Genomic DNA, 16,354 nt, shown 5'->3' on the forward strand with positions numbered 1-16,354 from the left:
ATATAACCACAACAGAGGAGCTGCACTTTCCATAATGGAAAAACTGGTCCACTAAAACAGCTGTGGGCTCTGACAGGTTCATTAACATACTGCCAAAATTATAGATTCAGCTGCTGCCTTAGTAATAAATATTAAACCATGTCTAATGGAAAGCAGACAGAAGCTGCTGAGACGTCTTTGCCTAATTAAAACGCCAGCAGAGTGAGGGTAGCATCATGGCCGGCCGGCGGCAGCCTGACACTCCCTCATTAGGGGCTGTTCCGGAAGCCCTCAAAGCCCTCACTGCCCCCTTCACACTAATCACGGAGCCAAAAACCAGCGACCATTTTAAAAGAAAAAAGAAAAAAAAGGAAGGATTTTTTCTCAATAAAATAAAAATAGCTACAGCAAGGGTTGCTTAATTATTTTTAAATGAAGAACTTGAGTTCAGTATGTGGGCGATGTAGGTTTATGTTGTATAGCTTATGCTGCGGAGTTCAGTGCTTTGCACGGATTTCCCAGCTTCCCCTTTCTGCCAGTCATACTCAAGCCCTTAGTTGTGGCATAAGTAAGGACAAAATGTTTGACGGCTCAACATGCAGAGAGCAGTGTTTCTCCACCCACATTTTTGTTTACATTTAGATGACACTTAATCCAGCTTTAGTACTAGGCACTTTGGACCAATCATGTTTGGGAAAGGTACTATATAAAATTTGAACTGAAGATATTGTTTAAAAAATATACGCAAGCTACACAAGAAAGAATCCCCAATGAAGGGACAGCCACATTTTCACTGACTTCATCATTTCTCCAGGGACTGACTGAGCCTGCTTTGGCTGCTTTGGCTGCAAGTACTTGTTAAATAAAGGTAAATATTTAAATGTGCATTCGATTGCCCTGGAGACGACTGAGTGCAGTCCTGCAAACAACAGCAGATGCTGAATATCTATGATACAAGTCGCAGTAAAGGGAAGTGCAGGTGTGAGGTGCTTTCACAAGCCAGATCAGCATTTTAATAACAAAATCAGAAGGAGTTACTCATCTCTTTTTAGAGAGTAGTGTTACCATTACTGGGCTGCTTCCTCTGAAATCAGCTCTTGCAAAGACTGGAATGTTAATATTCCTTGCAGTCTGTCATTGAAACAATGTGATTTTAATTTAAAGAATTGATTTAATCTTTACACACACACACACACACACACACACACACACACACACACACACACACACACACACACACACACACACACACACACACACACACACAGTGTAATGGTAATGCCAGATGTATACAATTTCGTTTGTCAGCTGAAAAGAATTAAAGGCATAGGATAAATCAATGATGTATAACAATGTAAAATGATTTAAAAAAAAAATGTCAGTATAAATCAGAAAGATTCAATTTGGATTTGACAAAAATATCCATTGCCATTTCTATCTTGAGCCATTGCTTAAATGTAACCAATTATAACTACTGCAGAAAGGTTGCATACAAATCGACACAGATAGAAAATACAATTACAGCTATGCATAAAATATATACAAAACAGAACATATATTGTGTGTAATATACAGCAATCAGGCTCAATCAGTTTGGTGCCTGTGGAATCTAACCTCCTAATGTATTCTGGAAATAGATCTTACTCCCCATTAGAACACATGACATTTTTCTGTGCTCTGCATTATGAGGCTGTTCGTGGTTCTAATGGTTTCAGAGAAGTACTTTTGCATCCTTGTCACTGGTTCATAATTCATAGAGCAGTGTTTCTCAACTGGTGGTTAAGGTTAGGGCTGGGTAGGGGTTAAGGTCGTCATAGGGATTTTCCGCATACCAATGAATGGAGAGTCCCGACAAATATATAATTACAAACCTGTGTGTGTAATTCTTTTCAGAACAATACCTGTGTTAAATATATTAATACTATAATAAAAATTAATAATATAATATAGTCCTTCAATACTGCAGAATGAATATAGTTTATGTTGCTTTTTCATTTCTGTGCTTGTTACATTATTGCATATTAATACTGTTAAACTGGCAATGCAATTCCCTCAATAAACTTTTTTTTTTTAAATGAATATCATATAAATGTCCTTCGAACACTGCCAAAGGACCCTTATTGAATGTATAATATGCTTGCAGTGTAATATGCTGACTCTTGATGGCAGTGTTGCATCGCACTATTCAAAACCAGTTCCAGAGATGGTGGCTTAATATTTAGCACCACAGCCATGCCAGGGCAGGGAGTCTGTCTCCCTGCTCCCAGCTCTCCGTATGTGGAGTATGCATGTCCTCCCCGTGTGCGTGTGCGTGTGCGTTTCCCCAGGAGATTCCCAAAATGCCCTGTGACAGACTCCGTGGAGAGTGAGTTGGCCTCTTGTCTTGCGTCCCAGGATACGCTTCTGGTCACGGCCCTGTACAGGATGAGTGGGTAACAAGAAGATGGATGGCATTTCCAGAGCTTAAGAGGAGACTAACTTTTCAGTTTTCAATGTTTATTTCAAGTTTTTATATTCTTATGGCACCGGTTACAAGGGACTATCAGAAGGAAACAATATCTCATACTGTTTCATATGGATGGAAGGTTTCCTACCATACAAAGATGGTTTGGAATGAATAGGACTGACCAGGAGCTGGATTTGGCACACAAGTTTGTATATATATATATGTATGTATATATTTATACATTAAGTACATGAACAGCAATCTCCAATCCCACGTTAAAAAGATGAAGTTTTGTCGATGACAGGAATAGCCCGGCCACGTCAGCTGACACTTGACGGCTTATGTGTGTGAGCGCGAGTGTGCCGTATGCTTTGCAGATGCTGATATGATAAAAGCACTATTCTTCACAAGGGTCAGCCTGGCCGGGCCTTCACTGAATCTTTAAGCATTCACTGGCTGGGAAAAAAAAAACAAAACAAAAAACAAAACAGCAGGACAACTTGAAGCTCCTCTAAAGGAGGATTCCACTTGGATCACTGTGCACGTATCGTATTTCTTCTACATTAGGGCTCCACCTAGAGGTCAGAGGGGCTGTGACACACTGTGATCCAACCACCCCGCAACCAGAACGCAGAGCTGCGTAATGAATGCTGGCATTTGTCATAGCCTTTCTTGGATATGTGCTCATCCTTATCAATTTTTTAATCATTGATCATCATGCTGAAGTAATCAGCCATCCATCTCACTTCTTGAACTGACGGCAAATGGAATCCACCACTGTTATTTCTGCTACTGGTTCTGGTGCGTAGGTATGGGTGTTTCTGTCCTAGGTCAGTACCTGCTCGTCACGTTAAATATCTTTGTGTATAAGGAGACAATATATTCCTCAGTGTCCACAACTGCACCCTAATTAACATCATCAATACATCAACAACATATCACTGTAATGCTTTCTTGGTGAATGCTAACAGTTGAGACATCAATTTCTGTCGAACAGTGAACCCTTGACTATTGGCCATCTGAATGATATACATCAAACTTCCAATATCAACATTTATTAACCATTTATACAACAGAACATTTTCCTGCTCCACGTCAGGTTAAGCTCCTCCTTCAGTGATATGTCTATATCCTTAACCTGCTGCAGAAACAAGTTGGTTGAAAGGAATGATCCACCTGTCAACAGAACCTAGTCAGCTTACTGTCCACAGCCCTCACTGGTCACCCAGCAACCAAGGTAATCAGATTGAAATTCAGGCAGAAAAAGCATCAGGCAAACACAGGCAAGCACGTACACACGTGCCGGGGGGGGGGGGGGGTTACGCATTGTGCTCTACTTACGGTGTGTCAAGAGAAACTGAGAATCGTTTAACAAACAGCAGGTATTATTAGGGTCACGACTATCAAGGATGATCAAACACTATTCAAAGTAACAGTGTAACTATCACTTTCCTTTGTGAACTGAATAAATTAATGTCAGGGTCCATTTATTGCAAACGAGTGTCTGGGTTATGGTGAAATGTCTGTAACTGTGTCGTCTCTTTTGTGAAACGATGCAAAAATTATTTTTTTAAAAACGCCAGACAAATGCCAAGCAATGAAAATAAAAACACATCAAAATAAATCATTAAATAAAATTAATTTAAGCAGCTATATTGAGGTTCACCCATTTACAAATGAAATGACAGGACGACCTCTAATGACAGAGAAGCATCCATGACCTACAATCCGCAGCTGTCACTGCAGAAGCCATATCCAGTGACCTATGAGATCGCGTGTCACATTTTTATTGTTATGATATTTTTTTTATTTTAACCATTATTGCTCATTGAATAATGCTGCTGTTTGTTTCACGCATGGAAAGACTGATTTAGCTACATAATGCTATTAAAGCAGTAAAAATGTCGATCATCATAAGATCATTAACAACACTTCCCCCTTTTAAATCCCTTTAGACCAAGTAGAGTGACATATTAATCGCCTGCTTTTTTATCAACAAAAAAAAATCTGACATCCTTTTTAGAAAGAAAATATTAAAACCGTCTGTACAATTATGTGCTCGTAAAATATATTTGTAGGGTAAACTACCTTCAAGTTAACCAAAAAATAAAAAGATTCATGTTTACATGAAAAATAGTCTGCTGTTCATTTTTGGTTTCTCTGAGCTTCTAGCTTGCATGCGTGAGTGTCAAACAAATCCACATGCTTTGTCGAGATTCCGATTTTGATTCTGGCTGATAGTGTGCATTTTCTGCTCGCAGCACCAGCATTAAACATGAGAGATTTAGCAATTCCCAGCAAATTTCCCAAGCATAGTGTTTGCCAGACCGGTATTTCACAGTGACTTGGTGAATGGGTGGTCTCTCTGAAGACTCCAGTCACTGCAAATAGCAAACCGCTACTCGTACACAGACATCTTGCGGAGCCCAGTACATAATGGGAATTACAAGCAGGCAATGCACACAGAACCTTATCTTTTCATGTCCTGTCAGCTTCTTCGGGGGTGGGGGGGGGGCTGTATTTAGCACATTTACCTTGATTTAAATATTAATTTTATTTTTTAAATAAACCATCCAGTTACTCCTTCATGAACCATTCATCATCATGGTTTTTTTTTTTGCACACTCTCTCACACACAGACACACACAAACTGGTAAACACATCAGTGCTTGGGGGAGGGAATATAAAATTAAAACAGGGTTGTATCCAGAATACACAGGGTGTAACAGCATAATTATTGCCTTTGGGCGGACAGACACTTCAGCTCTGTTGGGCCAGAACTCATCTACACTGATCACAATGTCCTTCCTCAAGCCTTTAGACCTTACAAGGGATACGCTGTTCGCGTGAACAGAACACCATCAACTTACAGCACAACATGAATGGAGGAAAGTCGAGTAGCATGGAAACACAAACCATGCTAAACCATTGAAACCATGTCTCGGGGAGCGTGACTGGATCCATCCCTGTTTTAGCTGTCTTCCCTGCCATTTATCCCACAGACGCTTCACCTCACCTAATCCAGACTTAAAAAACGTATAATTTAATTTTTAATAACAAAATAACATTTTGGTTCTCTTAAAATATACATGGAAAAACTGTTAATATATTAGGAAACAAACTACTTGGTACAAAAGTACAGCGTTATTATTTTCATACTATATTTTAGTGCTTTCTATAATTAGAAACATCGTAGCTGATACGGAACTAAACTCCCAAATAACTGTTTTTGCGTGATTTAAAAAAAAAAATACTCGAAAGCTTGGAACTTGGAATAAAATAAACTGGAACAGAATTACTGAAAATACAGCAAAAATGCACACGTGAAAATTGTTTTAAATTCTCAGCTTGAGATAATAACACTGTTCATAAAGTAAACAGCACATCTAGCTTGACCTATGGGAGCTAGTGAGATTTTTCAAGAGGTCGACCATAATCACGTCCCTAATCAATTACTTACATTGCTAGGTCACACAACACAATGATGTCTATTTTATTTAACTTTTTGAGAAACTAAATTATTAAGAAACAGAACTCTGCAACAGAGCTCACTAACGCTCACACCTAACTGAATTTTCTACAGAACTGAATACCTTTGCCATGATAGCAACAACCTTCCTTGCCACTAACGATTTGTTGAATAGATAAAGAAAAAACCTTCACCTTACTTGCAGCTTAGTCAACCTTTTCAAACAGGTTCACTTAAGTCTCACTTTGTTTACACTCACCTACTGTACCACAGCCCCCCACCATAAAGAAAGCAAATATTATAGTGTTTAAAGAACTGGCATAGATGTCGGTATCACAACTTAGAACTTATTAAAGAACCATTTCGTTTCATATTTGGCAAGTTCAGGGTGATTCTGTCACATATTCATTCTCTTTCTGATGCCAACATTACAATGATTCTTAATGGAAAATGACGGCATTTTCCCCGCTGGTTCGCAGCAGAAGCCTCGCTCCTTTTTCGCCGGTGTGACGATGTGAGGCATACCCATTCTTTCACGTCGCTTCTCCCCCTCCCCTGCCCAATTTTTTGTAAAAATAAAATACCTGAAATCTGAAATGACCTGAAATTCCGGAGAGGAAAATAAAAAAAAAAAGTTCTCTGGCATTATATAAAAAAAGTCAAAAGATAAAAATTAAAAAAAGAAGCCCGAAATAAATAGGAAGCAAATAGCAGGAAGTGCAGAGTCTTTTGAGAGGATCCATGGCGAGAGTCTGTAGGTGTTTCATGAGAGATGCTGGGTTCAGTGCCAGAATGAGGCTGCTCTCCTTTGCTCGCTTGACATACCGTCTTCCCAAAGTCCCCTCGTGGGCCAGGCTGGGGGGGGGGAGGGCCTGCACGTCCCCCTCCCTCGCGCTCACTTAACGAGCGGCCCGCCCAGCCAGCGGAGCTTGCAGGCAAACCATCGTCTGAGGGGACAAAAGTATTCGTAATGGAACTGCTCGAACTCGGGCGTCTGCCGGATATCGCGCAGAAACGCCACGTCGAGGTCGGACTCAGTGAGGATGATGAGGAGGAGGAGCAAGACAAAAAGGAGTCCAACGGTCACGAGGAGCAGGCGGAGGACACTTAAAACAAACTTATTCACCTGTTCCGTCTCGCCCTTGGAGGAAGCCTTGCGCGCCCAGGGGTTTAGAACTCTACCATCTGGCCCGAGCTCAGACATGTCCCCCACAGAGGGGGTGCCTGCCTCTGACTCCTTCTCCTCCTCGATGCTGCAGGGGGCGCCGTTGATCTGGCGTGACGGGGCCAGTTCCAGGCCGTGTTCCGCAGTCGGTGTGGGCTGCACGCTATCGGAGGGGCTGTAGGAGTCGTCGGCGATGACCGCCGACCCGTCGGCACCGTCCATTGCCATCCCGCGCATCCGCGGCACAAAGGAGTCGCCGTGTGACACCGAGCGCACCGGCGTGGAGTGGGCACTATCCCGCAGCGACTCCAGACCTTGAGAGGGAAAGGGAAGGGGAATAAATCACCCCCATGTTCAAATGATTGCAGAAGCCTTAAAATGGCAAAAGTCACAGGTACTCAGGAAGGATTGAATATATAAAAAGCCTTTATTATCACATGGCTAAGAGCTAAACAAAAAAGTTTGCTGCTGAAGGCTCCATGGACTCTACCGGTCTGGACTTTAAACCCATCTCTGTATATTATGCTGGTTTCTCTCAGGTACTCCAGCTTAATCCGAAAAACATGCAACTGCCCGTAGTGTGTTTATGTGCCCTGCCATGGCATCCTGTCTGAGCTGGGGCACGCCTTGTGGCCTGTGCTGCGTGGGACAGACCCTTGAACCCTATGAACATGACCAGGATGTGCATTTGGAAGATGGATGGCTAGGTTATGTATGTTAATTTATGTAAGTCGCTTAAGTGAAAGTGTCACGTGACCAAGCAAATGGCCAAAATTAGCTACATATTGGGACACTCGACTGGTCGCTGTAATAGTTCTGTTAGGCAGACAATTAAGTCTAGCAAGTGTGAAGAAAACTAATTCTTCGCCAGTTATTAAATGTTTGCACATATATATTCCTAGGCCTAAATGTCAATGAAAAATAAATGGGGCTATTAAAATGTGTTCACGCTAAACCTTCACACTAAAAGCAATTTGGTGAAGATATAATGAATAATTAAACCAAGTGAACTTGCGTTTCATGTGATGGATGTTTACACGGCATGCCAAGAGAGAGACGGTGAGTAAAAGCAGAGATCCGCTCTCACCACTAAAGGATTATTCAAAGAACAAACACATTGATTGCAGACCTATGGCAAATACCAGGCTGCTCTAAACACACGAGAAAAACCATTCCAGCTCACTGATGGGCATCCAAGCGAAATAGTGAGACTGGGAGGACAGGGTTAGGTCACGAAGCTGGGGATGGCACACAAATATAAATACAGAAATGATGAAAATTGTAATCCATGTATTATAATGGACAAATGTGATTCTTCATTGGGATTTTAATTGAAGGAATAGTCCCCTTTCATTAAGAGACTGATCATGTTCCAAGGGTCACATAAGAGGTTCTCGAGGTCAGGATTACTGTGCTAAATTTTTATCCTTTTTGCAAATTAAACAATAATATCTATAATAACAAAAACAGTAGCTCAGTGCTTAGAAGTGCAACCTCACCCTTCCAGGTTTGGGGTTCAATGCCAGTCTTTGGCTCTGTGTGTGTGGTGTTTACATGTCTGCAGGCTTCCTTCCAAAGCTCAAGAACAAACAGAGTGATTTTAAGGCTGTTACAGATCTGACAGGACTATGAATACCAGAGTGATTTTAAGGCTGTTACAGATCTGACAGGACTATGAATACCAGAGTGATTTTAAGGCTGTTACAGATCTGACAGGTCTGTCAACACCAAAGTGATTTTAAGGCTGTTACAGATCTGACAGGACTATCAACACCAGAGTGATTTTAAGGCTGTTACAGATCTGACAGGACTATGAATGCCAGAGTGATTTTAAGGCTGTTACAGATCTGACAGGACTATGAATGCCAGAGTGATTTTAAGGCTGTTACAGATCTGACAGGACTATCAACACTAGAGTGATTTTAAGGTTGTTACAGATCTGACAGGACTATGAATGCCAGAGTGATTTTAAGGCTGTTACAGATCTGACAGGACTTTTCACTCAGGTCTCAGGTGACCAGTATAACCAGTCCAAATGAGGAAGTGGGCAGCCTCACCCTCCATGATGGAGATGTGCACGGCTCTCCGGCGTGTTCTGGGCACGCTGCTGAGCCGCGGCCCATGGGTGATGGACGGACAGCTGCGACTGGGCACCAGGCCGGCTCTGTAGACAAGGAAGAGAAGGGATCTCAGTCTGTGGGTGATACGCTTGGGGACAGGCTGGACAGGAGGTGCGTGGTGACCGACGTTAGCGCTCAGAGCCGAGGCCAAGACCCACACCATACAGCATCGTCGGCAAATCTTTATAGCTTCAGTCAGCTAGTCTGAATTGCACATCACCTCCAAACACACCACCTTCCAGATCCGCTGCTAACAGGCTCAACAAGGTCAACACGGAGTTATAGTAGGATATGGGATCTCTCTGACACCTGCCAACCACCATTTTTCAGGGATTTAGAAGGTGATGAAGCAGCAACCAGATGAAATGCCTTAGCCAGTGGAGCACCATGACGTTCTTCTTAAAGGACCTTAAAAGTGTAAGCTTGGTCACTCATTTAATAAAACCGCAAGCCCGAGTAATTAAACACCATCCGCTGGTCCTTACTGCTTTTATGAAACATTCCTTAAAGGACAGACTACAATTACAGAACTGGCGGCTCACAGCAACTGTCCTCATGCATTTCTCATCACATCAAAACACAGCTGGTCCTCAACCACGACAGGACAGAAATTGCTCCAAGTCCCTCACCTGTGGATCTCCGGAGGGTCCCGCTTGATCTTGGCACTCTGCTCCATCACCTCTTTTGCAACCCGCCCACTATGCAGAGACAAAGACAGACATGATCGTGAAGGTCATCTGTCATCCACTGGGCTCGTCTACACCCAAAGCACTCTGAGGACACAATGCATGATCCACAAGTCTCCCAGGACTGGCAACTGTGATTCCTCTTCTAATTTAACGAATAAACATTCTCAAAATAACTGTCTTCACAGGTGTTATCCTCTGATTCAACGAAAGAACAAACACACAAATGTCAGGCTAAATATGATGTGTTTTCTTTGCATTTGATCAGGTGCTTTCTTTATAAGCACAGCATCACAGGACAAGGAAAGCAAGAGAAAACCAAGAGTACAATAGCATTTCTAACAAATAATACAGTCTGTAGCCAATGGCACATTCAGGTAAAAATATGAGGGTAGAGCACAGAGAATACCTAAATTATTCATTGCTATAGAACTGACATTAGTCTATTACCACAGACAAACACCTGTTCCTCTGCAGAATATCTGAAAGTGCTCTACTTGCTGTCAGCTGTTACCTGTATCGGAATCGACTCCCCTTAAAGAAAAGGTTACTGCTGGAGACGGTCCTCACTTGGCTTGACTTCTCCAACCTGCCAGAGCCAAAAGCGGAAAGAACAGGTCAAATGCAAAATGATACTAACAGCTCTGCGTATCAGGTTATTTCTGCTGTTTTCCTAACAATGGAAGCGGAAGGACTCCGCTGAGTCTGTCTCGTCATGTATCATTATCCTCAAAAGGCCCACAGTTACTATCCTGCTTCAGGACCCACGGATAGCCTTTTCTCAGACATGTGGGGGTCAGCACCCTGTGTTCTGTGGTAATCAAACCGAACTTGTTGACTGTCTCCTGGCAACCATATCACAGTGGGGAGACAGCATTCTTTAAGTACTTTATTAGGGGCATATTAAACTAATGAGGTAGATACTTTCAGTCTGTTCTTCCTCCTTTGTCCTTTCTAATAGCCCAGTCCTCTTGACCTGCCTGCTGGCAAATCACACAACCTCTTTCAGAAGCTTCCCTGACAATGTTGTTTGAAGCAGCCCTACAGTCCTTTTCGTCTGTTTCCGACATTAAAAACATCCATCACTTTAATAGCCTCAATCTTACTGACACAGAGAGCCCAGCCAGACCACTGGTCGGTGGATCAAACAGCAGCAAAGCTCTGTCCACAAACCCTGCAACTTGACAAGTATCCTTCCAAATGCAAAGACCACATTTTTAATGACAGGGGAACCACTTTCAGTGGCATCGCTATCAGACACCCAGCTATGAAAAGTGACAGCAAGAAAACATTACCGCTACTCTAGACAAACTGTTACCTTCCACAAACATAGGAGTGTTCTCATAACAACAGGACTGAAGAATCTCCATATCAAGGCGGAGGCCTCATCAAAATGTGCCCTACATTTTCAGGGCTTCTTCTGCTGTCTATGAGTGGCTTTCTCAGAAGAAGCTCCCATGCGAACGAGAGGAGAACACATTAGATCTTCAGCTGGGACTCACTTGTAGAAGGCTTGATTCTCCACACCGCACTTCCACAAGTGCTTGCAGGCCTCCGGCGTGGGAGCAAAGTAGGTCAAGATGATCTTTTTATCCTGCCCACAGGAGAGCCGGGTGAGGGGTGATTCTGCCTGATAAGTCATTCACAACCTAAGAATCAACAGCACAGACCTACTTCTTTGTCTAACAATGAATTTGCATGTCCAATTCTGGTAGACTGTAATGTTCTGGAAGAAAAGGAATAATGGGTATAATGGTATAGTCGATTATGGCTTCATAATATACATTAGGTTTGTGTCTTTATTCAGCCCAAGTAAAGACAAGTAAGGATTTCAATAATTTAATATCTCACCTCCTTCTGATTTGCATATATATGGAATGTCTTTCCTTCAAACTTTAGTTTGGTCACCTCGTTCCTGTCCACACAGAGACAACTGTTGGTATATCATCTTGAAATATTCATCAGTATCACCTTCTGGGGACTGTGTCATGTTAATTATACAGAAGTGGCAGCATTTAGAAAATAGCAGAACACTGGGAAGGTTTTTGAAAAAATGTATCATTTTCATAGGTTTCCATACCATAAACTAGAAGGCAGTCTGATAACCTGTGAGGTGTTGTGCAGATGTATATGCCAACACCTGAATATCATGGTCTGACTCCTCAATGGACAGCAGCTTCACTATGGGATCCTACCTCTGCACTGAGGTCAGTTTACAACCCAACCCACAATATGATAAAGTGATTTTGTTCAGAGAAACTAAGTCTCTAGTCCTTCCCGCTGTTCCCTTTCCATGTCTCTTCCTATGATATCTGAACAGAAGAACATGTTTGGGGCACATCACTCACCACTTGAGGAAATGCACTCTCTTGTTCCCCTGAAGCACCACAAACCCAAAAGGGGTGAAGGCCAAGAAGGCGGGGTTTCCAGACACATCCTGGTGAGAAATATTCACATTTGCACAACAGAAAGAGGATCCTCTCTTCCACAGGTCTTAGTGTTGCACATTTAACCCATTTCCATGTTAGATGAAGTACTGGAGCCCTTCTGCTTGACTACCTTCCTCAAGGACTCAAGAACAGCATGGTCCCGCTTGGGGGCGGAACCAGAAACGTTTTGGCCATAAGCGCACTCTCTATACTGTGGTCCCTGAGGTTATACACAAAGCCAGATGGTCAAGGGTCGTTTATGGAAGGCAACTTCCCTATTAGAACCAGGGTGTGCTAACCCTGTCCTGGCCCGGACTGGTACGCTTAGAATGGCCTCCTACAAATGATAACCTTTCATAAACTGTGTGTTCCATTTCATTCCAAAACAAGCAAACAAACAAACAAACAAATATCCATCCATCCATCCAATCCTGGGAGGGGCTGCGGTACATGGTGGACGGGACACAGAACATCTGTAATATCTGGGATATAAAATGTAAAGTACTGCAGTAAAACAGAATTAAATATCTGGAGCACAACTGCTGATGAATCAGTACTTAAAAATACTCTAGTAAATATCAAATAATATAAATACTATGAAGAATAAGTACTCATCTCTCCACATTTTAGACTACATATGAAAAATTCTAAAGAATTAATTCCCCTGAATACTTAGTGTTTCAGGGTCATAGTGACCGACATGCAACAGCACCTGTGCGCTGACCTTGCATGGGTGAGGATCCACTCCATAGGTCTCTAGCATCTGCGCCTTCTGCAAGAAATTCCGCTCTGATGTCTCAGGCGTCTGCCCTCTAAACAAAAACCGAAAGACAACATGTGCCGTGAAGAAAGAAAAAAAACATACAGTCAATCTGCAAAGGCAAAGACAAAATTTTGACAGGAACACATTATTGTTAAAAAGAACTTACTGCTACAGTAACTCAATTTCTAAAAAAGTCAATTTCTAAAAAAGGGATTACTTCAGCACTAATAACAGAAATCCAGATGCAAATTTGCCCAGAAGCAGCCTTAGGATTGAGCATCTGTATACAAAGACGAAGGAGCTGTACATGGATGAATTCAGAGTCAGATAAATTGCAAGTGACAAGAAAAGCTGAAGTGAAGCAAAGAGCAGTACTTCAGAGAGTACTTCCAGGGCCGTGAAGAACGGTGGCGGCAGTGTCACGACCTGCCAGATGCACAGCCCAATCGGAAACGCACTTGTTTGCTGGGGCTGCAGACATAACCACAGATGACAGCAACATAATGGACTGAAAAGCCAACAGGAATTCTTTGCTTGTCTACACAGAAAAAAAATGATTCCAGACTCAACGCTCGTCACCTCCTCTCAACATGGCAACAACACAAAAGCTACCAGCCCCTGAAGAAAAACATGCAAAATCTCACACATTCAGGTCTCATGGAGCATAAGCTGATTCAGAAGTAAGGGATGAAGTCAGAATGCGCCACAGTATGGACTAGTGGCTTTTAACCCTGGTACTTTCACGCCACGATATGTGTAGGGAGTCAGTCCACTTCAGCACTATCTAACTCATTATTACACTAATTTACCTTTGCAGTGCTGAGGCAGGGAAAGTGCACACACAGCAGTGGGCCGATTCATGGCTGTGGAACACGTGACTAAACAAAGAATCTCAAGTGAATACACAATTGATGTCAGTGGGCTGCAGGCATAATGCCGCTTTCATTACCAAGAGACAAACTGTACACGCAGAGCAAAGACCGAGTTAAACCCCCAACCCAGGAGGTGTGAGGAAACAGTGCTACCTGCTGAGCCAACATGCCGCCCCCCCAAAATGCAAATTAGTTTTATATACACTCACTGGCCACTTTATTAGGTACAGCATCTCCACATGGACCAAAATCTCCGAGGAATGTTTCAAGCGCCTTGTTGAATGTGCCACGAAGAATTAGGGTAGCTCTACGGGCAGGAGGTCCAATGCGGTACTAGCAAGGTGTACCGTACCCAAAGAGGCCAGTGACTGTATAACAGTAACACTTTTCAAATACATTTGCAAGAAACTCTTTCAAAAGCAATAAAAAATATAAAATATTTAAAAATAAAAAAAAAACACATTGAAATATTATGGGAAGGATTCAAATTACCATTCTGATATGTTGCCTGTAGTTAGTGGAATAATTACATATATTGTATTTTTTAGGGTTGTTAGCCACTAGAGGGCAGCACAGGTTTTGATTATCAGTGTACACATCATTTGCAGCGATTGTGCAGTTTTGCTCGCTGCAGTCATAACTATCTTGCTACCTTCTGGTTCTGCACTGGCTGGTGAACGGTTTCAGGAGATGTATATTCAAAGACCTCCCATGAGAGCACATACTGTCAGGGAGGTAGGAGCTCAGCCCAGCCGTAAGCAACCCAGCTCTGACTCACGCCTATCTGTGATACTCATTTCAGAATATATAAGATAGTAATAATATTTACATCTGAGGCATGTCCAAAACACTCAACTAATATTTTGACAACTATTCCTCATGATTGTATTTTTTCACTCAGATCTCACCCCACAGTGGTTTGCATGTAGGCTATAGGCCCCAAAAGCAGGTTGCTGAGCAGATTGCTGCCTTTGTACTGTAGGTCACATGATGCCTGAAGAACAAGCACCAACTGGAGAAGCAGGAAATTTCCCTGCCTATTCTAATAGCATGGAAACGTTTATACAAGAGCGACGGTGGAGTTCTGGAATGATTTCCTTATGCGTATTGGCCTATCAGAATAGGGGCCACAGCAACCATGCTAAGGACCACACTAATCGGGGAATACACTGGGAATTCTGCGTACAGGGATTTGTGTTAGGTGGTGATTAGGGGGATTATTAACCCAATTCATAAGTCTGTGTAACGGTTATTAGGGCAATGCGTTAGGGGAGTAAATGGATATACAATAAAACATTACATTTGAAATGACCCACCTTGCTATTGTTGCACTGTTCTACGCTAGCAATATCATAGCTCACTCTAATCAAATCCTTTCTTTTTTTGTGCAAGGAAGTAATTTGTTATATTCCCAGCTTTGCACAAGCCACTACCAACCTCAATATTCAATTCAAAGACTAAATTAGCTCATTTGGGGAAAGTATTAGTTCAACAGTGTTTTAGATGGAATGGAAATTTGCATATACATCAGCCTGTCAGAACTGGGATTTGGGACTCTGGTCTAGCATAAACACACAGCACACAATCAATAAGCCCCAGACAGTACAATATGAAGAATGATGATGATCGAACTATAATCATACATCAGGAAATCAGAAAATCTAGCTTTAGATGAATATAGCGCACATGTGCTGGCTATGATGTACCAAAGCATTAATTAGCATTTAGCATAAACGCTGCCACACCTGCACAATGTTGCTTACATTTAGTACAAAAACTACAATTTTCCATTTATTAGGAAATATCTTCTTGTTTTTTATTTGGAAGTGAATTCTCTTTCAGTATTATTGGTTCAAACATATATCTGAAAAGGTTCCTTATAAAATAGGTCATCGATGCATAATAATAACAGGCACTATTCAAGCAACAACCCAATGAATTGGTTAAAGGAAAAGCCCATGGACACATGAAAACTGACACTTAGCCCAGAAAAAAAAATTGATGTTGTGGACAGGAAATGGGAACCCAAGGAACGCAATTTGGAATTACAGTCCTCTTCGTTCGTAAGTTGAAAGTTCTTAAGCAGAGGAGCATCTGTATTTTTGGCATTTTAATTTTTTTTATTTCATTCTCAGATCTTTGTGGGGACCTGAAAAATGTCTCCACAATGTCAAAATAACAGATTTTTACCACATTGTGGGGAAAATTTGGTCCTTACAATGTATTATAAAACTAATCCACACACACACACACACACACACAAACAAACGCAGGGACTCTCCATTCATTTCTATGGAAAAATCCCAAATGACAACCCTGACCCTGACCCAGCCCTAACCTTAAGCATAAAGAGCCAAACAAAATACAAGACTTTTGGAATTTTTAGTTTTTGATTGTATTTTTATAAAATTGACTTTCTGCTTAA

At 41.9% G+C, this 16,354-nt stretch overlaps 1 protein-coding gene across 4 annotated transcripts in view; it reads right to left on the reverse strand.

Moving 5' to 3' along the window:
- Window positions 1-2,458: 2,458 nt before the first annotated feature.
- Window positions 2,459-16,354, reverse strand: part of frmd5a (FERM domain containing 5a) — a 93,008-nt gene continuing 79,112 nt past the window's right edge. Inside the window, exons 7-14 of one of the 4 annotated variants that reach the window (XM_023811138.2) lie at window positions 13,019-13,106; window positions 12,214-12,302; window positions 11,717-11,780; window positions 11,368-11,459; window positions 10,380-10,454; window positions 9,809-9,877; window positions 9,117-9,223; window positions 2,459-7,373 (exon numbers count right to left, since the gene is read on the reverse strand). In XM_023811138.2, the coding sequence (XP_023666906.1) occupies window positions 6,790-7,373; window positions 9,117-9,223; window positions 9,809-9,877; window positions 10,380-10,454; window positions 11,368-11,459; window positions 11,717-11,780; window positions 12,214-12,302; window positions 13,019-13,106 (1,168 nt within the window). In that variant the 3' untranslated portion in view covers window positions 2,459-6,789. Of the gene's footprint in view, window positions 7,374-9,116; window positions 9,224-9,808; window positions 9,878-10,379; window positions 10,455-11,367; window positions 11,496-11,716; window positions 11,781-12,213; window positions 12,303-13,006; window positions 13,107-16,354 lie in introns of all 4 variants that reach the window. The other 3 variants (XM_023811136.2, XM_023811137.2, XM_023811135.2) reach the window with 3 other exon arrangements.

Source organism: Paramormyrops kingsleyae, chromosome 13 (genome assembly GCF_048594095.1).
Source record: "Paramormyrops kingsleyae isolate MSU_618 chromosome 13, PKINGS_0.4, whole genome shotgun sequence".
NCBI classification, from domain to species: domain Eukaryota; kingdom Metazoa; phylum Chordata; class Actinopteri; order Osteoglossiformes; family Mormyridae; genus Paramormyrops; species Paramormyrops kingsleyae.